At 47.9% G+C, this 21,793-nt stretch overlaps 1 protein-coding gene across 8 annotated transcripts in view; it reads right to left on the bottom strand.

The window, feature by feature from the left end:
- UBTF (upstream binding transcription factor) overlaps window positions 1-21,793 on the bottom strand; it is a 43,339-nt gene that overhangs the window by 11,952 nt on the left and 9,594 nt on the right. For 6 of the 8 annotated variants that reach the window (XM_077313664.1, XM_077313671.1, XM_077313669.1 and 3 more), the window contains exons 5-11: window positions 13,168-13,323; window positions 9,434-9,498; window positions 7,024-7,144; window positions 5,585-5,695; window positions 5,138-5,268; window positions 2,085-2,226; window positions 1,170-1,211 (exon numbers count right to left, since the gene is read on the bottom strand). In XM_077313664.1, coding sequence (XP_077169779.1) covers window positions 1,170-1,211; window positions 2,085-2,226; window positions 5,138-5,268; window positions 5,585-5,695; window positions 7,024-7,144; window positions 9,434-9,498; window positions 13,168-13,323 — 768 coding nt within the window. The remainder of the gene's footprint in view (window positions 1-1,169; window positions 1,212-2,084; window positions 2,227-5,137; window positions 5,269-5,584; window positions 5,696-7,023; window positions 7,145-9,433; window positions 9,499-13,167; window positions 13,324-21,793) is intronic. The other 2 variants (XM_077313668.1, XM_077313672.1) reach the window with 1 other exon arrangement.

Genomic DNA, 21,793 nt, shown 5'->3' with positions numbered 1-21,793 from the left:
AGGCAGACACAAAGAGGGTAACCTCTTGGGCACTTCTAAGGTATTTTCCTGCTCCAGTGAGATGGAGGAAAGCCAGGATTGGCTCTTTGCTTGGCACCCACAGGTCCTCCTTTGAGGACCACAGCTGTGGTTAGTGGATAACAAGGGTGCCTGCTTCCTCCTCAACGATTCAGCTCCTTCCACCAAACTTTTGGCTGGGGCCAATGATGCGATAATATCGATGGACCTCCCCCTTGGAGCCCAGCAAGTACTTTTAGAAAGTGGGTGGGGCTACGTGGGGTTTTTGCAAAGCAGGGCTTCTGATTGGTTGCGTAGATTAAAAGGCACCCTGCTAAACCTAGCTTCTGCCTGAAATGCTGGAGAGATACTATTAAGAGTTGTATATAACCTTGCTTTCTGACATTTGGGGACGGGCTCCACCTCCTGCAGCAGCCATTTTGTGACTGGCTCCACCTCCTATGGCAGCCATTTTGTGGCAGAGCCCACCACTGTTGTGTCAGAATTCCAAAGGTGCCCTCAGGCTCAAAAAAGTTGGGGACCTGTATTAGGCACCTTAAACTGGAAGAAATGACAGTTGGATCCCCAGTGACTAAGAAGCAGTTCTGGGTGGCAAAGGGTGAGCAAAATGCACTGGGCTCCAAAGCTTCCAGGACTGGTTAAGACGTGCCCAGCTATCTCTGTGAGTCAATAATTATCATTTTGTGTCCATATGTAGTATTCTGTAGATCCCTAATTAGACCTCTGAAGAAGACCCATTTTGAATCAAAATACCTTCGGTCCAAGGATCAAAACTGTATGGTGCATATTATGGGTTTTTTTTTAATGAATAGGCTTTGTGTATGTTTTTAATGCCTTAATTTTAGAAGCTGCATACTATAATTGTTTATATAGTTTTCTCATTTACATTGCACAGACATCCAACCTTTTGGGTCCTAACTGTTTTCTAGTTAGGTTTATTGAAGCTTTTTTCCCTTCTGAGGTTTTCTTACAACATTGATGGTGCCTGTGTCCACAAGAAATTCATTCATTCTTTCGGTGCTGACCCACCCCGAATGACCCTATCCAAGCCTCCCTTCCTAGCCAGGCCATGTTACAGAGACAAAACAAAACAGCAAAAAATGTATATATTTGAGGTGGGAGAGCAGCACAATCCTTGGGGACCGACTCACCTCCAGAAAACGCAGGAGCTCAATTTCATAGTCTTTCTTTCTCTGCAGAGGCAAAACAGTAAAAAAAATAATCAGCTGAAGGCGTACCAGATTCATCAACCCAAACACAGAAAGTCAACTAGCGCAAGCCGGACCTTTGCTTTTATCACTTCTCCAAGCTGGACTCTCTCCGTAGGTGGAAGATGGAACAGTGCTGCAGAGTAATTGGTGAGAAGTCCATCTCAGCGGGAGAGGGTACAAATGCAATCAAAGCCAGCCTTAGGCTCCATTCACACTTGGCAAAAAACAGCTTCTTTGCGAAAGGCACAAACTGGCTCTCCACTCTATGAATTCTAGCAGACTGGTGACTCCCGGCCCACGCAAGATATGCCTGGCCTCAACCAGGGCAAGGGCCTTCTTGCTCCTGGCCCCTACCTGGGGGAATGAGCTCCCGGAAGAGAGCTGTCAGAGTTATCTCAGTTCTGCAGGGACTGCAAGACGGCAGGCCTCTCTGCCAGGCATCTCATTGAGGCCAGGATACGGAAGATCCGTGTGGCCCCTCCTCTAAGCACTTGCAAGTAATTCCCTTGAGGCATGGAGTCGGGATGGGCCTATCGAGTTAAGTAGGTGGACTGGTTTTTATTAGATTGTCATTTACAGTTATGTTGTTGTCATCTGCTTTTATTTTGTTGTAAACCGCCACGAGCCAACCAGCTGGAGAGTAGTGGTCAACAAAACTAATTACTTAACTAGCTAACTAGCTAGCTAACTAACACCAATCAATCAATCAATCAATCAATCATAAATAGTGATCCCCAAGAATGGCAAGGCTGAAACCCACTGCCCTGTGTGTATCCAACCTGGAAACATGGCCACTAGAAGCACCGTCCACCCATGCCTCTTCCGTGCGCATGGGCCGAAGTCCATGTGGCTCACCTGGTCGCACTTTTTGTGATAAGCGTCCTTCTCCTTCTGAGACAGAAGCTTCCACTGCTGACTGCAAAGCACCATCCGCTCTGTGCTGGGGACATCTTTCATGTTTGCCATCAGCTCAGCACAGTACAGGGAGTAGCTGTTCCTGAAACGGTATGCAGGTATGTTTTGTACAGCATCCTCCCCCCATGCATTGTGCCAGGAGACACTGTTTAATATAAAACAACACAAACGCCCAGCGAGATTTCTGCTCCTGATTCCAGCCGACATGGACATGGATGGGGTTCAAGGTTATCTACCTAGATGCACTGAATTACTGGCCCTGTTTTAGAAGTTCAAGATTTTAAACCTAGAAATAGCAAAATGCATCAGGTTACACCAGGGTTTCCTGAATGGGCGTATGTTAATTGATTTTTGAATTTCTTTAAAAATGTGTTAAACATTTATCGGGTGATATGACCATATAAAGAGCCTCTTGTGGCGCAGAGTGGTAAGGCAGCAGATATGCAGTCTGAAAACTCTGCCCATGAGGCTGGGAGTTCAATCCCAGCAGCCGGCTCAAGGCTGACTCAGCCTTCCATCCTTCCGAGGTTGGTAAAATGAGGACCCAGCTTGCTGTTGGGGGGTAAACGGTAATGACTGGGGAAGGCACTGGCAAACCACCCCGTATTGAGTCTGCCATGAAAACGCTGGAGGGCGTCACCCCAAGGGTCAGACATGACCTGGTGCTTGCAAAGGGGATACCTTTACCTTTATGACCGTATATGGTCATGCCAATCCCCCTGGCCATCCGGAAGCTTCCCTAGTACATAACTGTTATCCTTTGTGAGCCAGCTCAAAATATCTCTCTTTCCCCAGCAAGGCTCTCTCTTTTTTATGGCCAGCTTCTAACCAAAGGGCTCCTTCACGGCTTCTATTTCTGGCCCCCTTATTGTTATTTCTACCATTTATTTTCTACTGATCGTGATAATTATATTGCGAGTGCTTTTGCTTTGTGAACTGCCTTGAGGGCCTCTCTGGAGAGGCAGCGCATAGCTTTTCTGAACCAATCAATGATCAGCACAGAGGGAACTGCACAAGGTTCTTCTGTTTTTTTTAAATTGTTCTCCTAAGAGCTAAAGCTAAACCAATGCAGGCACGGGGCTGCCTTGATGGCTCTCACTGGGCAGAAAGGCGAAGGCACCCGTTTTGTAAATCAATACTGATATAGGTATACAAAAGTCACGCCTGCTATACTTCTTAACAGCGGCAAAAGAAGAGAGCCCAAGGAAATGCAATCGCCACCTTGGGATCAACGTCTTCTAGGCCAGACTAGCCAGGGATTCTGTTTTGTTTTTGAGGTTTTCTTTTTTTTTGTGTGGGAGTGGGGGGAAAGGTAGCATCATCTGGCCATAAAACTGGGGTCATTGTGGGTGGACAGGTAGTTGTTGAGTGCCCCGCACTGTGCAGGGGGTTGGACTATAAATGACCCTGGAGATCCTTTCAAACTCTATGAGTCGAAGAGGCATTCCTCTTGTAAAAGATGCAAAAGGACAATCCCTATGGTTATCGGCTTCAGCAGAGCAGGGGGAAATGCCTGAGGGCAGAAAATTAGCATCTGTAGGGAGATAAGTAGCCCTTGAAGTGATTTAGCCCTTGTTTTCTTTCCAACACTCCTTGTTTCGGGTTGTTCTTTTTAAATGGCAGAGCCATATCTCTGATATTACAGCACTGGAAAAGGTGCAGAAAAGGACGGCTAAAAAGACGAAGGGGACGGAATACTTTTGCTACGAGGAAAGGTTAAAGAGGTTACGGCTTTTCAGTTCAGAAAAATGATGAGTGAGTTTTACAAGATTAACATGACAAGAGGTTTACAAGATTATGCATGGGATAGAGAAGGGAGAGAAAGGAATCAGGTAAATTGGTGGCAGAATTAAAATAGTAAAAAAAAAAATCTGGATTGCGGGGGGGGGGGGGGGGCGGCACAGAATTTTTCCTCTCTCTGTTTTTTTTTATACAGGACAACATAGGGTTGATTCAAATGAGTAGCCATGTCGGTCTGAAGTAGCACACTAAAATCAGAGTGCTTGCACTCGAAAGCTCACGCCTTGAATAAATCATTGTTGGCCTTAAAGGTGCTCCTGGACTCTGATTTTATTGTAATACAGAGTTGAGGACAGGATAAATAGCTTCAGGGGATCTCTCCTTTTTGACATCTCATCAGCATGCCAAGAGAAGGAAGCCTGTAATTGACTGGGGAGAGTATTCTGAGATTGGGGGGCTTCCTTACACTGAAGCTGCAACAAGGCACATATTATAAGAAAAAGATTAATTAGTGGGGGTGTGTGTGTGGGGGGGGGGCAGCTCACTTCAAAGGGTGAACTGCAGAGGGGGAAGTGTCTGTGCATTCCTGCATGTATTCATTCGTTCACTTGTTCTTATTTCCCCTCCACCCCTTCCCTTCCCACACCAAATCCCTGCGAGGCGGGCTGAAGCCAGGGTCTGGAGGCCAAACCCAACCCTCCTGCCCCACGCTACCATTACTGTCTAGCAGGCTTTCTCAGCCAGGGTTTTCGTGAAGCCCTGGGGCTTCTTGATGGCCCTGGAAGGCTTTCCCAAAGGGGGTGGGAGTCCATTAATCTTTGGGGAGGGGGGGAGGTTGGGTCGACAAGACCATATGTAGTCTAAAAGTTCAACACATTTAATTTAAAATATACATATATTTTAAATTAAATGTGTTGAACTTTTAGACTACATATGGTCATGTCGACCCAACCTCCCCCCCTCCCCAAATGGCCAATGATGGGCCCGGAGGGGGCAGGAAGGGGAAGGGGCCCCAGGTGGGCGTGACCACAGCTCTGCTTCCCAAACATAATCTGTGCAAGCACCCCACTTCTGGGGTTTCTCGAACGAATGTTTCAGGGGTTTTAAAAATGTTGAGAAAGACTATGCACCCAACACAAGAGCAGGTGGTGGGAAGAGGTGCTGAGCGCCTTCCTGGAATGCATCTCTCCAAGCACAGAAGAGTTCTAGAAAAGTTCTACATGTCTCCCCACTCCCGGGTCCCAGCCACTTACGGAGGGGGCTTGGTGGGTCTCCCATCGAACTTGTCCTTCAACTGCCGCTCCGCTTTGGTCAGCGTGGAGCGGGGGACTCCCTCTTCGATGTTCACCTCGGGGTGCTTCTGGATGTAATCCCGCATCATTTCCTGCGGAGGAGAAACGCAAGGGAGACGTTAGAGCGGCGGACATCGGGAGACACGCAAGCAACCCTCCCTAGACTCTAGGGCCGTGGCACGGGATGAGGAAGGAGCCCACCGTCGAGCGGCCCCCTCGGCGTCAGGCAGCAGGATCGGGGCCCTGGTCCACCAGAGGCGGGGAGTCGCCTTGCAACTCCCCTCGGGCTGGCGGAGGGACACCCGGGGGTCGGCTCTCGGAGCGCGGCTGGGGCGATCCACAGCCGTGACAAGGCCGGGCGGAGCGCAGGGGGGAGGAGATGGAGGGGAACTGTTGAGTGTTCCCTACCTCATACTCCTTCCGCTGCTCCAGAGCCTTATGAATCCATTTCAGCCTCTTTTTGTCCGAGAGCTGAGACCATTGCTTGCCCAACGCCTCCTTCACCTCCTTCGTGGTGGCCTGAAAAAACCCATGTGGGTCAGGGGGACAAAAAAGGTAGATAAAAAGGGGGAAAAAATATCGGTGGGGGGGCGGAGGGGAACTGCCCACCTCGGCGGTGCAACAGTCTGCTAAGCTAAGCTTTTGGAGGGGCGAATTTGGAAGAAAAAAAAAATCGCTTTCTTCGATATTTTAAAGGAAAGCAGGGCCGCCTCATTACGAAGGAAACCTGTCCGCTCAACATGCAGGGGTCTAGTGGCGAAGTCAGAATCCTCAGAATCTTGTTGGTTTTTTAAAATATCTACAGCTTGTTGCTAAGCCCTCGTGGTCGTGGAGTAAAATCCGGCCGGGTCTCACGTCCTTCCCCGCCCCGGATTCTGTTTTTCTGACCGGAAGGTTCAATATTATCCAGGAGATCTGATCTACAGAAGCGGGAGGGCCTGCCACCAAACATTTGCATGCAAATGTCTCCTCAGATGCCTCCAAGGCAAGGAGACCAGCCCTGCCTTCCGTCATTGTTCAGCGAAGTCCTCATTATCTCTGGCTCAAGTTCCCTGCTAGAACTATTCTCTGCTAATCAGTCCTTTTAAAACCCAATCATGCAAACGTCCAGCCATGGTGAGCTCCCTGGGCTCTTTCTTCACTGTGTGGGGAGAGAAGATGGCTTCTCCCCTTTCCTCTGCCTTCCGTACGTCTTCTGCCCAGCGTTCTCCTCAGACGGTCCTGAATCACCTTTGCTTGAAAACGAACCTGAGCTTAGGATTTCATCAACTCCTAAAGATCCTCCGTCAGATTTCTTCAAACTAGCAAGGCCCAGATTCCCAGGCTTTTCACCACAAGGAAGGGGCTTTCTCCACCCCAAATTTTCTCCAGCTCCAGGACAACAAGCGCTAAAGCTTTTTCATGGACGGAACCATTTCCTGGGAGCAGGAGAGAGGTCTGAACATCCCCTCCTGTGAAGAATTCCCGCTGCACAAAAGCCAAACACGGCAAAGGGCAAAGTTAGAGTGACCTCCGAATTGTGTCGTTAGAAAACACGATGTTTTCTACCTGCTGCGTAACACACTTTATTCTGTTCATTGGAACAAGCAGCCCTTTGCTGTCCCCCCTTTTTAAAGTGGGGAAACCAAAAGTTTTAGAATCATGCGGGTCCTTTATTCCATCCACAAAGTCCAGAGACTGCTTGGGAGGGTAACCATAGGCCCAGGGTCGCTCTCAATTCAGGGATGCAGTTCTCCCCTCTGCCCCGCAACCCGTTCTAAACCTTCGCCTCCTGTCCCCGTGCTGCCTGAACCCAACCCTAACTCCCCCCTGGCTGCAGAGTTGCCAACCCAGCTGGTACGACTTACATCAGGACGCACTTTCAGGTAGATCTTCTTCTCGTGGGTATACCAGAGCTGCTGCGGAGTCTTGGGTTTCTCCGGGATGTCGGATTTCTTGGCGTTTTGAATGAGATCAGGGTGGTCTTCCCTTCGCACGGTGAAGGTGGGGACAAAAGGGGAGGGGAGGTAAGGTGGCTGTAATACTAGGACAAATGTAGGCTGCAATATTAGGACGATGTAGGTTGTCCAACTGCACAGTTGTCCCTCTGGAGCCCCGTACACCCAACAATACTCCCCACATTCTGAAAGAGATTCGACTTGTTTTTATTTCTATTTTGTACTCTCGCCTTTCACCCCAGCGGGGACCCCAAGAGGCTTACTTCATCTTCCTCGCCTCTGTTTTATCCTTACACAACAACCCTGTGAAGTAGGTTAGGCCCACTGCATCACTCTGGGTCAGACTGGGAACCGACATAAACCTTTAAAGATCTAGATCTGCCTGTTCGCTCTGGAGGAGCCCCAGAAATACGTTTTCAGTCTTCGAGAATCCCCAGAAGTGATGTCATCTGGCCACACCTCCAAGCCACGCCCCCCCACAGGAAGTGACATTACCGCTTGCACCGTTTGCCTTCTTTTCGCTCCCTCCTCCTGCTTTTACTACTTCTATGGCCTAACCATCGAGCCCTCTGGGTGGAGGCGGCCCATCTGCTGGCTTGTGGCCAAGTCAATTAAGGTAGGGAAAGGCTGCGGACTCCCTCTGGGATTCCCAGGGACCCCCGGTTGGGAATCCCAGATCTAGATGGTACATACGGGCAGAAACAAAACTCCAAGGACACCTGAGCATCCAGTGCAGAGGGAGAGGGATGCTGTTTTCCTGCACAGGAGGGCAGTCTCCCTACCATTCAACTCTCTCACTCTATTCAACTTGATGCTGAATATTCTTTTTTTTTTCCCCCTTGCAGGGTTGTTGTGAGGGCAAGGTGGCTGAGAGCCAAATAACGCTTTGTGTTCCCCACGAGGACAAAGACAAGGCATAAATTGAGTGCACGTGCTTTAAACAGGCACGCGCAAATGGTTCATAACTTTGGAATGCTTAAATTTGTACATTCCGCCCCTCTTTATAGACTCGAAAATCCCTTCTGAGGCCAAACCTCCTCAAGGATGCATTCACGTGTCTCTACTATGCCCCTCAACCTCCCCACCCCACCCCCCATGAATCTTCTTGCAGCACAGCTCACATAACTACTGGGCTGATCATCCACAATAGCAATTCGCACAACAAGAATCTCAGCTCTGCTGGATCAGACCACAGGCCCATCTGGTCCAATCTCCTCTCTCACTCAGTGGCTGGCCTGTTCCCCTGGAGATCCAGCAACAGGGCATGGAGGCCAAGGCCCTCATGAGAACATCAGAAGAGCCCTGGTGGATCAGACCAGAGGTCCATCTAGACCAGCCTCTTGTCTCACACAGGGGCCAACCAGTTCCTTTGGAGGGCCAACAACAGGGTACAGTGACTGAGGCCATGGCTGGTAGACAATGATAGACTTATCCTCCAGGAATTGAACTAATCCCCTTTTTAAGTTATTTATCCCTGTGGCCACGACTATATAACAACATTAGAAGAGCCCTGCTGGATCAGACCAGAGGTCCATCCTGTCTCCAACAGTGGCCAACCGGTTCTTCTGGAGGGCCAGCAACAGGGCAGAGAGGCCAAGGCCTTCATAAGAATATCAGAAGAGCCCTGCTGGGTCAGACCGGTGGTCCTCCTAGTCCAGCATCCTGACTCACACAGGGGCCAACTAGTTCCTCTGGATGTCCAACAACAGGGCAGAGGCCTTCTTCTGATGTTGCCTCCTGGCTCTGTTATTCAGAGGTTTAGTGCCTCTGAATGTGGAGGTTCCCCTCAGCTACCAGAGCTAGAAGCCCCTAATAAGACTTATCCTCCACGAATCTATCTAATCCACTTTACAAGCTGTTTATTCCCGTGGCCATGTTACATCCTACGGCCGTGAATTGCCCATCTTAAAAGCAGTATTCCTTTTCCCCATCCTGAACCTACGGCCCACCAGCTTCATTGGATGCCCTTGAATTTGAGTCATTTAGGCGAGGCAGAACTTCTTTCCCCACTCTCATAGAATCATAGAATCATAGAGTTGGAAGGGGCCATCCAGGCCATCTAGTCCAACCCCCTGCTCAACGCAGGATTAGCCCTAAGCATCCTAAAGCAAGGAGTTTTAAGACTCTCCCCAACCCCTGCACAGTTTTAGAGCTCTCTTACGCCACGTCTCCTTAGTTGCCTCTTTTCCAAACTGAAAAATCCCAGCCTCTTCAGGCTTCCCTCCGAGGGGAGATGCGCCAGCCCCCTCATCATCTTTGCGGCCCTCCTCTGTACTTTTCCCAGCAATGCTAATGACAAGCAGCTGCTTCGGGAACTTACCTAAACCTTGCCAAATTCCGCTCAAATTCTTGTTTCTCTCTCTGAAAGTCTTGGATATACTTCATCTGAAACAGAGGGGAGGAGGGTGTCATCCAGGGTCAAGCTGAAGGCACCGAAGAGAAAGGCTACACAGAGGGTCTGGAGCTGCCACAACAAACCACTCTCCAGAGATGAGGCCCGAAAGACCAGAACTGAACAATTCTTTGCTGAAAACCCCATTAGGTACGGCACGAGAGGCCCCATCTCCCACCCTGGTCATCCAAACCTCCCCCCACTTCAACCAACCCATCAGTTTATTACAGTCGTACGATTATACAAATGCTTCTAGCATACTGTTTAGGTCTCAAAACTGGAATAAAAGTGTACAAGAAATTCCCAATGTTTAGACTTCCAATGAATATTTAAAATTCAATCAGACTTCTGCAGCCCATCGAGATTTCCAAATTCTGTGGACCATCGCCCCAAAATTAGCCGCTTGACAAGGAAGAGTTGGAAGCTGACTGTTTGCACCAGCTGATTCGCGTACCGTTTCACCGAAAAAGGCAGTGGGAAGAGCATAAGGAAAGCCATGTTGGATCAGGCCAACTCTCTTGGGTCATGCAGTGACCAAAACCCAGGTGCCATCAGGAAGTCAAACTTCCCCATTCCGTTCTCATTACTGTGAAACAATGGGAATAAAATCCGTGGTAATGCTGAGAACGTGGGACCAATTCTGTAACACCTTTCTGCAGCAGAACTCAAGCTACTTCAAGGGGAATTGGAAGAGAATGATCCAAGAAGTTATCAAAACCTAAATATATACCCCCACACAAATGGCAAGGACCAAGGAACTGGCGAGAATGTTCTAGAAAAATCACATACCAGCAGCAATGGCCTTTTCTCATTTGGGCCTGGTAGAACTTAGATTTGCAGCCAATTTTACTTGTATTTTTGGTGAAAAATACTTCCTGGTCCGCAAAGCAGCTTTAGCTGACATTGGATAAAGAAGGGGTTATAATGTGGAGAGTTTTAAGACTCTGCTTGGATTGGCGGACCTCCAGATGGTACCTGGGTTTGTGCACTGAGTGACACAGTGTTGGACTGGATGGGCTTGATCCAGCATGGCTTCTCTTATGTTATTAGTTTGGCTGTGATAGAAGGGTATTTTCCAACAAAGAAACACTGTCTATTCCAAATATGACAGTTGGAAAACTGGAGAACAGCAACAGAAGTTGGAGAACCTAGGCCAAGCTGGTTGACCTGCAGGGTGAATGTATAACCGGGTGACCACAAGTTTTCTGCTTTTTTTTTTAAATCACTGTTTATGTTTTCACATCCTTCTTCCTGCCAAAATATGAAACAGACTTCCATACAACTTTTGCCATATCCCAGTAGAGGAGCAGATCAGAGATCAGGTGTGCCAGCTTGAAGATACAGAGAGAACTATGGTCTTAAAGGTTCAATTGACACAGGCCAAGTGGTGCATTATAAATGGTTCCGATTCCGATTACCTAGGCCACAGTAGTTGCTGGGTCTGTCTGAGCAGTGAGTACAATTTCGTCAGGTACGGTGGTGAGACATGGTACGCTGGAAATTTCGGTGGGGGAAAGGAGGCAACTGCACAGCTGCTGCCGCCACTGAAAGTTAGTGGAGTTTCATTGTGGAGGAGGTAGGACCTAGCATAGCAGCGGTGATTGCTTAAAACTGTTACAGAACCGAAGCTATGGAGTTTGCACATGTACACTGGCTATCACGTAAGAATTATAAGGAGTGGAAAACTGTCCTGCATGCTATAGCAGTCCACAAACCGAGGAGAGGGGAACCTCGAGTTAGACCACCGAGAATAAACTTCCCAATCATAGTAGAGACAACAGCAATGTCTATCGGCATCATCCCATCGCAAATAGGAGACTGCTCCATGACATCTCAACCCCACTCCCCAAGGGAGCTGAAAAAGGTACTGATCCTTCTGGGACTTTGGACTGCATCGTGTTAGCTCTGCCGCCAGTGTGGGGACCGCCAAGATGAAGAGGATAATCAAACAGATGGTCAACGGGATCTCTCTGGGGACTAGGGGGATAAGCCTGAGAACGTTGGTGCCCTCTAGTTCCCCATCTTGAAAAGACCGCCAGCCAAGACATAATACTTCACTGAGAAGGAATTCTCGCAGAAATCTTGTAGAAACAAGGCTGATCCTGCGTTGAGCAGGGGGTTGGACTAGATGGCCTGTATGGCCCCTTCCAACTCTATGATTCTATATAAACTCTTGAGAGCAGCTACACTAGCACTACAATCCACGGTGGGACTGAGGCAGGCAATGGCATCAGCAAGGAGTTGGATACCGCAGTCAGAGTTGGGTCGGAAAAGACGAGAACCTTTGGAACATCAAGGGACATTCCTGATTTGAACAACTTTTCTTCAATATGGTGCTGGATGAAGCTTTCGAAATTGGGATTGAGTGACAGGAAATCCCATAACCTCAGGTGACATTCTCAATTTGGGGAACATTTTCCTTCACCCCAAGGCTTTTTTCCTTGAACGCTGCTGAGATGGGGGCTATCTGTCAGCCTCAAAGAACTGCAGTCCGGAGAAGATCGATGCCCATGGGTGTGCTGGGGGCCAACGTTGCCCTCACTCAACCTCAGTGGAGGCTGAGTTGGCTCAACACCGGGAAACTGAGTCAATGGAGTCAGTTCAGCCAGTTGACAAGCAATGAGGAAAGCAGAGCCTTAAGTCTGGAGATGCGAGCCTAGCAAATGAGAGCAGGATTATGGCAAAGATCATTCCGGGCTGTCCAAGACCAGAAGTTTTCCTCTGCAGCTGTTTTAGAAGTCAACTGCTTTCTGAACATTCACGAAACCCTTTATTGTGTGATGGGCAGAAGTAAGGTCTGTGTTCTTCCCCTCAAGTCATTTCTGCTACACATGTCCACTTCCTTCTTCTTCTTCAAAGAGAGAGCCAAAGCTGGCTTTCATCTACTTCATGAACAAGAGGTACTCAGGAAAGACTAGAAAAACCCTGGTTTGTGTCATTAGGCTATACTCATTTAGCAACATCCACCTCCGTGACAGGCTTGAAATCTCCCAACATTCTGTGACTGGACCCAACCCCAGGGTAGCCATTTTGTGACTGACCAGGTTCCTCTCCCATGGCAGCCATTTTGTTCTCAATATTCCAGAAGGGCCCATAAGCTTAGCAACCTTGCGAATGGCTGACAGAGAGGCAGAGGCAGCATCATCAGGGGGTAGATTATCATCAGAATGGACAATATAAGGAGCAGAAGTCAAGTTCGCAGTCATGATCTAACAGTAGGAAAAAAGCAAGAATCCTCTAAACCCAAATGGGTCGGGACCCACATGTTTGGCCTTGCTCTAGGTACCAAGATATTATTTACACTTGCATTGAACCTCCTCTCTTCTCCCAATCTTTGTCCTTTTGCAGAAAGCCCATGCAGGATCTTGATATGCTGTCCATACCTTTTACAAGCCACGTGGGAAGAGAAAGTGAAACCAGCCTCAGTTCTTCATGAAACAACTCATCTCTTCCCCCCAAAAAACTGGACTTGGCAGCTTATGCAATTCCACATTATAAAACCTGGCTTCCCTCTGCAATAGTTCTTTGAGGATAAGCCATTTCTCTCTTGTGATCAGGGTCTTCTGTGGATTCAGACCAAGGAGAACCACTGCTGCTGGCAGACAAATGTATTGTACCCCATAGATAAACGTACCGTACCGTCCCAAACTGATGTCGCTTACCTTTTTCTTCTCAGGGAGCTCCTTGTACTTTTTCGAAAGTATCTTAGTGAGATCCAAGTTGCTCATCTCCGGGTGCAGCTTGGCGTATTTCGCTCGCTTCTCCATGAAGAAACGGAAGTACGGGGTCAAAGGTTTCTTGGGGAAGTCAGGATGCTTCTGAATGGGGGTGCGGACATAAGGGAGAAAGAACACTTCAAGACCACCGACTTCCCAAAGACCGGAAAATTTGTCTGAAATAAGGGAACTGAGCTGAGTGCCTGAGATGGGGGTACCTGCCACATTTAAAGAAGCTATTTCATACATTTCTGTGGCAGTAACTAACTTGTACAACATTTGTTCCTTCAACTATCAACGTGCAAGTGAGCAAAAGTGTTGTTTTTTTCCCAAATTCCAGCCCAAAGGGAGAACCCAGGTTTGACTCCCCGCCCTTCCTTCCCCTGAAGCCTTGGGCCAGTCCCAGTTCTCTCAGAACTCCCTAAGCCTCACCTACCTCACAAGGTGGCTGTTTTGGGGGAAAGGAAGGGAAGGCGATTATAAGCTGCTTTGAGCCTCCTTAGCGAAAAGAGGAGTTTGACAACCTAATCTTCATCTATTACTCCACCCTTCTTGTTGCCTTTGCCAATTTAACTGACCCCAGCTGGAGAGAAGTTTCAGAATGTACAACTGGGCGTTGTGCTTAAATCATAAGGTCCTCTCTGTACTGTGTCTTTTAATTGATTTCTATTATTATGCTATGAAGCCATAGCTGCCTTATACAGGGGAAAAGAGGCTCACAGGTGGGTTGCCACTGACTGTCGCTGTGCAGCCATCCTAAATTTGGTTTAATGGTATCTTTTTGTGTGTTTTATGTGGTTATGTACCCCACCTAGGAGGGCAGTGCAGAAACAATAATGTCCCCGGAGGTCTCCCACCCAAGTACTGGTCAGGCCAGCCCTGCTTAGCTTCTGAGACCTACCTAAAAACAAGAAACCTTTCCAAGGCAATATTCCTGTAATAATATATATATATTCAATTCTAATACAATTTTTTTTATATACATGAAGAGTCAACCATAACAGTCCCTGGATAATTTCCCCGTTTTCAGTATCTTCTTCAGTGGTTGAGTCCTCCAATATAAGACTGTTGTAACAATAGTGGGGAAATCCTACAGCATTCCCTTACATTAGTGTTTTAATATCAATAAGCCATTGGCTCAAAGGTACCGGGGAATGTTAGTAAATCCAAGTAAAATTAACACCCGGACTTCACCCTTCAGCCCCATCTTAACTAGAAATTGGGAAGAGTCAGCCCAAATAAGAGGGAGAGGAGCAGTGCTCACTTCGGCAGCACATATACTAAAATTGGAACGATACAGAGGGAGAGGATCAAATAGTTTCTGCTTTAGAATACTGAGTTCGTAGTCGGTGGCCCCATTGGCAGAAAGCAAAAATGAATGCTTATCTTCTCTGGGGGGTTATATACAACCCTATGTATGGCTGAACACTCCCCCCACCCCAGAACAGTATCTGATAGATATTTCTGCAAAGCTCTGCCTGCCAGGCCCCAGAGAGAGGGACCCATCCCTCCTCAGAATATACCCCTTTGTGAATAGGCACCTGTCTACAACCCATCCAACAAAATGTCCTCTGAGTAAATGTATTATCCCTGCCTCTTTGACACATGTTGTGGCTCTGTCATTCTTATTTGTTATTCTACTTGGTGGGAACACAATTAGGAATTAGACCTACAATATTTGCTCAGTTAAGATCAAAGGTTTTAAAATTAGATTCAGCCACCCTCTTTTATTCTCGATGGCAGAGCCATGTTCCCATCAACTGGTGTTTCTACACGTGAGAATTTCTAAAACTGTATTTCCACAGTTGTGCTTACTGTATTATACGTCTAGGGGCAACACTCAGCTCTGATTTTGGCTGCCATTTTCCTCACTTGCAAAACAGAAAAAGAAAAAAAAAAGAGCTTTGGAAAACAAGGCTCCTAAATTCATGTGTATGTATATATTTTTTGCAATTCCTTAAAGGGAATGGTCAAAGCCTGAGAAGAGAAAGGATGGAGATGCTCCAAAACCAGATCCTTCCAAGAGTGAAGAATCCAACTGTGACCAACATTGTTGAGACAGGGCCCTCAGCATGACAAGTCTCCAAGGTATGGACCCACTCCTCCCAATGAACACTAGTTCCAGGAAGGTACACCTCTGTCTTACCACCACAGGTCAACTCTTGTGGAGAAATACCTGGAGTTGGCAGTTTTTCAAGGGCCCCTGCTCCTTGTTATCGAAAGCAGCTCACCGTGAGCAGAGGATAAGAACCAAAGTCATGAGTCTCTGTTGAGGAACTGCCAAACTGCATAGTATTCAGGTGATCCGTGAGAATAAATGAATAATTCAAGCTTGCTCAGATTGTCTATCTCACAAGCTGGCGGTCCCTCATGTCTCAACAGCAGGCAATCTCCACCAACCAGGGGTCCATGGGAGCTCTGAAGTGGTGTGGTATTGGGGGGGGGGGTTTCTAGCCTGACTTCTCAGCTCCTACTCTTCTTTCTGAGCTGCATGAGGCAGAGCCACCATAGTAGTGGTAAAGGCGGGGAGAGGGAGAAGGAGGGCTAAGGTTGTGGGTTTTGATGCCACTTCCGGGGTGTGTGTGTGGCCAGCTGACATCACTTCCGGGGCTCCTTGAAGTCCGAAAAATCATTCACATTAAGAAAACTCCCCAGTTGCACTTACCTGTTCTGTTGTTCATTGATGTCTGGCGTGCAGACCCACATTAAGACTCCGTTTTCTAGCTTAAAAACTCTACAATAGGGGGTCCTGCCTTCCAAAGGATGTGCCGTTCAAATCACACCCCTTCCCACCACGCAAAGACACCCTGAAATGAAGGTTTCAAAGCAGAAGAGTTGCAAGAGCAGACCTTAAAGTCAGCCCTCGAAAGACGTGAGAGCGCACAGCAGGGTAGGAGGGAGGGAACGTGTGTCTGCACAAAAGACATCAATGAACAACCGTTACAGGGAAGTGCAACTCTGTTTTCATCTTCTGTCTTTCTGTGCGACTCTAGTGAGCTGCTGACGGGAGGAGGCGGGTGGAGACTCTCACTCAAACAGCAAATGCACCCCTGTTTTCCTAAACTCTGCCTCTTTCCTAGCGATCCAGAGCACAAAGCCTCATAAAGGTGTCTTTGGAGGACTATGCAGCCTCCCCAAGTGGAATCTGAAAACCTCCCCAAGTGGAATCCTCCTGGGGAAGGCAGAAGAGGACCCTTGCGCCCGAGTGGAATGTGCTTTAATCTCCAAGGGGCAACCAAAGTTCACTGCTCCATAAGCTGTGCGATTAGCAAAAACCACTGATCTGGAAATGGTCTGTGATTATGCAGGCTTCCCTGTTCTGGGGCCCCAGCGGCAGACAAGAAGTGAATTCGACTTCCTGAATGACCTTGTTCGTTGCCAATAATAAAGCAATGATCCACAAACATCTAACACAGTGGAGCACTTTCTCTGCCCTGGAGATGGAGATGGGTGGGTCCATTCTCATAGCAGGCGACTAAATCAATTTGCCAAGGCAGCATGGCTGCCTTTAAGGCCCACCTTCATAAATTCTAGCCTTCCTTTCAAGGTATCTTGAGAAGGAAGTTGGGGCAAACCGAATTGCACGCAATTCCAGAATGTTAATATGGAAATCCTTTGCCACTAAAGACCACCTTCCTCAAACAGGTTTGTTATCACAATGCCCCTCCTTCTAAGGGGCGAATGAAATATCCAGGGCCCAGAAAAGAAAAGGAATACCACCATTCAGGTTCTTCCGACTGAGCCCCAAAGCTAGGGATCTAAGACCACACTTGGAATTGAGAATTGGTGAAGAGAGAAGGGGTGACGGTTACACTTTCAGACAAACCACAACTGCAACGCCCTTATACGCCCCTTCCAAAAGGGACCACTGCTAGAGTCAAAGCCACGAGCCCCATTAGACACGGAATAGACTTCACAGCCTGCCAGCAATTCCTCATGAAGGACCTCGTGTTTGAGGTCTTTCAGCTGGTAGCACAGCCCCTGCTAATAACAAATCCAGGATGGAATTGATGAACTCAACTTTCTGGGATGGGTCAAGGCAGGACTTCTCCAAATTAACTATCAGACTCAGGTGCTGGCAGAGGTCTAGAAATATGCCAATCTGCATCTTCAATGATTTGCTTGGTCTCCCACTCAATGATTTGGGTGAGTGGGAGACCAACAACCAATCCTTTTAGCTGGGAAAAGTAGTATTCTGCAAACAGGCCTAGTCCACAGAAAAACACTTAGAGTGGAGGCCAGACCACGGAGTAGTGCTGTGTATTGAAAAACTTGATTCCCATAAATCTTAGGAATCTGCTATGTGAAATATGGAAATCCGCATCCATAAGGTCTAGGAAGGCACCCCATAGTCCAAGCGAAAGAAATTATATCACAGAAGAAACGGGTACCATGTGAAAGTTAGAAATTTGCACATACTAGTTTAATTTGAATGCAACTTAGGCGGTTGAGTTGGCTGCTCCTTCTGAACCCCTCGCTGTGTGGGACCTGAGACCGCAAATCCCCCTTCCATTTATGGGATGGAGACTGGAATGGATGTTGTGGGGGATACTGAAATTGCTGTTGCATTTGCTGCTATAGAGATCTAGAGAACAATGTCACGAAACTGCATTGCCACTGCTGGACTGGTGGCCTCCGGCTCGGCAGGCCAGGAAAGGAACTCAGAGGCTTGGTGGTCTGTCGGTTCCTTTTAAGCACTGAGAGGCCCTCGTCCATAGAGGTGGCCAACAGCGGCGCCTTTTCAAAGGGCAGACCCTCCACGGGAGTATTCCTGAGCCAGGAATGATTCCGGAGCACAACTGACGAAGCTGTGGCAAATCTATCTGCAAAATGCTTGCCAGCATTAATTTCTTGGTTGGATTATTTGACGGCCTCTGCTGGGATCACCTTTGCACAACTTCCTGACTCCTCCGGAAGGTGCTCCAAGTATTAGAAATGCACTGCCGCAAAAATAGTTGCCCTCCCCCCAAGTTGGTTTGATAGTTTGAGATTCTGAAGTTTAATGTTGAAGAGGAGGACAACTTCCTTCTGAGTGTGGCGTCTATTCTTGCAATGTTGGCCAGGCAGGTGGCGTGACTGCATATCATCAATAGGGGGGTATATTACCAGATACTCTGCTGCATCCAGCTTGAAGTGGTACATGTTTTCTATTTTTCTTGGGGGGTCAGTGCAGGTTGTTGCTGCAACAGAATTGTGATCTGAAAAGCCCTCTAAAAGGGCAACCACTGTTGATGCCTTGGAAGAGACCCTGCTTAGGATCTTGTCTTTGGGCTGGACATCCAAGGTCAAAACATCCAACTCCAAGGCTTTGGCTATACGGAGCAATGGTTCTCTCATTGAGAGAGACCAGAACAAGACCTCCTGCCGTATTATCTGGAAAGGGGTCCAATGTGCCCCCGCAGCTGTACCACAACGAAACTGAGCCTTGATCCTCTCCATCATAGGGGGCTTGGAATGGACCAAGTCCTACAGGTTCCTCAGCAAAGGTCATTGCAGGTTCCTGCTCATCAAACCTGCGGAAGGGTTGATCCCCTGTCCCATGTAACCAGGGGATACGTTATGGGAAGGCAGAAGCATTGGCCTACAAGATAATAGAGTCTTACATTCATGCTGAGCTTGCCCAGAGGACAGAACAGATTGCTCCTCCGTAGGCTACGAGAAGGATCCAGCAAACAAATGAAGATGCAGAGATGGGGTAAGGAGACACAAAAGTGCAGGACCCAGGGTAGACAATCTCCAGTGTGGGGCCACTGCAGAAGAGGGTGGAGACTTGTCTCTATTCTTAGTGCATTTGTGCTTCTTGAGGATAGCTCCAAAATGGAGGAAGCCTTTCCAGATTCATTGAATAAAATATAACTATAGAATTGGAAGGGGCCCTACAGGCCATTTAGCCCAACTCCCTGCTCAATGCAGGGTCAGCCTAAACCATCCTAAGCCTAAACCTGCTTAAAGACTATCAGTAAGAGGGAGCTCACCACCTCCTTAGGCAGCCCATTCCACTGCTGAACTACTCTGAATGTGAACATTTTCCCCCTGGTATCTAGCCGGTACCATTCTACACGTATTTTAAGCCCATTACTGTGCTGCCAACAGGAGCCTATTCCTGCCCTCCTCCAAATGACCACCTTTCAAAGGCTTAAAGACAGCCATCCTGACCCTTCTCAATGTCCTCTTCTCCAGGCTGAACATTCCCAAGTCCCTCAGCCTTTCCTCCTAGGGCTTGGCCCCCAGGCCCTGGCTCCTGCTTGTCAAGACTGAGGTCCCCTCTCCCATTCCATCTCAGGAGCCACAGATGATGGCCTCTTGGGTGGGGCTGAGTGACTTCACTGAGGGAGCAGCAGGCATCAACTGGACCAATGGAGGTTTTGAACTAAGAGTATTAGACATTGACAGAACCGAAGTGCTTAGATCCTCGCCGACAGCTTCAAAGCAGGGGCATCCGATAAAGCTTTCTTCCACAGGGCCGTCTGAAGCCTGGAGCCCCTACCAGATCCTGCCTTCAACAAGAAATGCTGGCACATCAGGCAGGTGGACACATCGAGGGACTCCCGGAAACAGCGCAAGGATAGCTTGTGCTCTTCTGAAATTTTGTGCTGCATTTAGCACATTTTTTTTCCAACAGCGCCCTGGATGCCGTACCGGAAGGTCCACAGGTGTAATTGCAGAAGAAAAATCAGGCCACAAAATACTACAGGTAACAAGCACGCTTGCGTTAGTGAAAAAGAAATGGAGGGGCATAGTGTGCTTGGAATGGCGGGAAAACCTGAATATGTCCTCGTCCTTTGGAGGGCGGGACACCCTATTATTATAGAGTTTTGTGCAGCCCCAATGTGGATCTTCACACCAGGACAGAAGATGATGTACACCAGGACGAGTTGGCGATGTACGCGTGAGTCTACAATCCCATAAAAGAGACCAAATGCGTTTTGACCCAATGGGCCATTTTCAGTGGTCACTAACGCAAAACATTTTGCCCGATTGCCAGTGGATGTAAACATACATGCCATGAGGAAATGGAACTGGCCAAACTATAGAGAATTTCTAACCAACCTTTATATGCACGAGCATGAATATCATGGAACAAGATTTAGGATCCTAATGATGTTGCTACTTGGCCAATGGTGAATCAATCCACACCTGCTCTGGATTACTACATCAAAAATTGTTCTTGGTGTACATGCATAGCCATATATCAGACGCAACTGAAGACCACCAATCGGGCTGAAATGAGTTTGGCCTTGTTTGTTGTGCCTGTCGGCTTATTTGTACACAATCAACGTGTGGATATAAATATTATTTAATGTACACTGAAGACTACTTAGGCCTGTGGTTTCAGCCTAGAGGCTAAATTCGAGGCCTACGTTTTTAATTTTAAAGGCGCTGTACAATAAATTGATGCCCTTTGTTGAAATCATTTTTAACACTGTTCCTGCTCAATCTTTGGGGTAAGGTAAAGGTAAAGGTATCCCCTGTGCAAGCACCGAGTCATGTCTGACCCTTGGGGTGACGCCCTCCAGCGTTTTCATGGCAGACTCAATACGGGGCGGTTTGCCAGTGCCTTCCCCAGTCATTACCGTTTACCCCCCAGCAAGCTGGGTACTCATTTTACCGACCTCGGAAGGATGGAAGGCTGAGTCAACCTTGAGCCGGCTGCTGGGATTGAACTCCCAGCCTTATGGGCAAAGCTTTCAGGCGGCTGCCTTACCACTCTGCGCCACAAGAGGCTCATTCTGCGCCACAAGAGGCTCATTTGGGGTACCTAATCTTTGGGGTACCTAATTCAATTTTGGGATTGGGTTTATATTCCCTTTTACTGGGGTATTCTCTGTGAGGGAGCAAGTTCTGCCATGTCAACAACCTAGAACAGAGGAGCCCAAACCAGTTTATTTCTGTATGTATCACTGCTCAGGGTTTGCCCACTTTGAGTCAGAGGCATGGCCAAATGAGACCCATACAGCAGAATGACCAGGAGCCGGAAGTATGACTCAGAAGGTTAAGGTGAAGAATGAGGTCAATGGGTCCAGAGGACAGGTAATGCAAGCCAAGAACCAGTGAGCTTGAGGGACATGTCAAAAGTCAGGAGTACAGAGTATCCCCCTCCACTGCTACTTCACCTTGGTGCTTTCAGGATACATGTAGACGAGGGCCTTTCAAAAACCAGAGGAAAACACGGTGTGATAAAGGACCCCTGGGTTGAAGACCGATACTGTAGGCCTCAATGGTTTGGACAGCTGTATTTCTTATTTCCTGTTTCACTTTGGCTGAGATGTAGTGAAACCTTCCAACTTGCTCTCTCTCTCTCTCACACACACACACACACACAAACACCAAGTGCTTTAATGGTGGCTCAAAATACCCAGACTAATCAGCGTCTTTGTTGTGAAAGAGGACATGAAATATGAAAGGGCAAATTAAGGAGTTGAAGATTTTTTTTTAAATCCTTCTGTGGCTGATTATGGTATCTATAAAGGCACAGCAGGGAGGAAAAGAAAGGATGAAAGAGAGAAAGAAAGAGAACAAGAGAAGGAAGGAAGGAAGGAAGGAAGGAAGGAAGGAAGGAAGGAAGGAAGGA

The sequence above is a fragment of the Paroedura picta genome, chromosome 16 (genome assembly GCF_049243985.1).
Source record: "Paroedura picta isolate Pp20150507F chromosome 16, Ppicta_v3.0, whole genome shotgun sequence".
NCBI classification, from domain to species: Eukaryota; Metazoa; Chordata; class Lepidosauria; order Squamata; family Gekkonidae; genus Paroedura; species Paroedura picta.
Note: the sequence above shows the minus strand (reverse complement) of the source record. Positions and strands in the feature narration are given on the sequence as shown.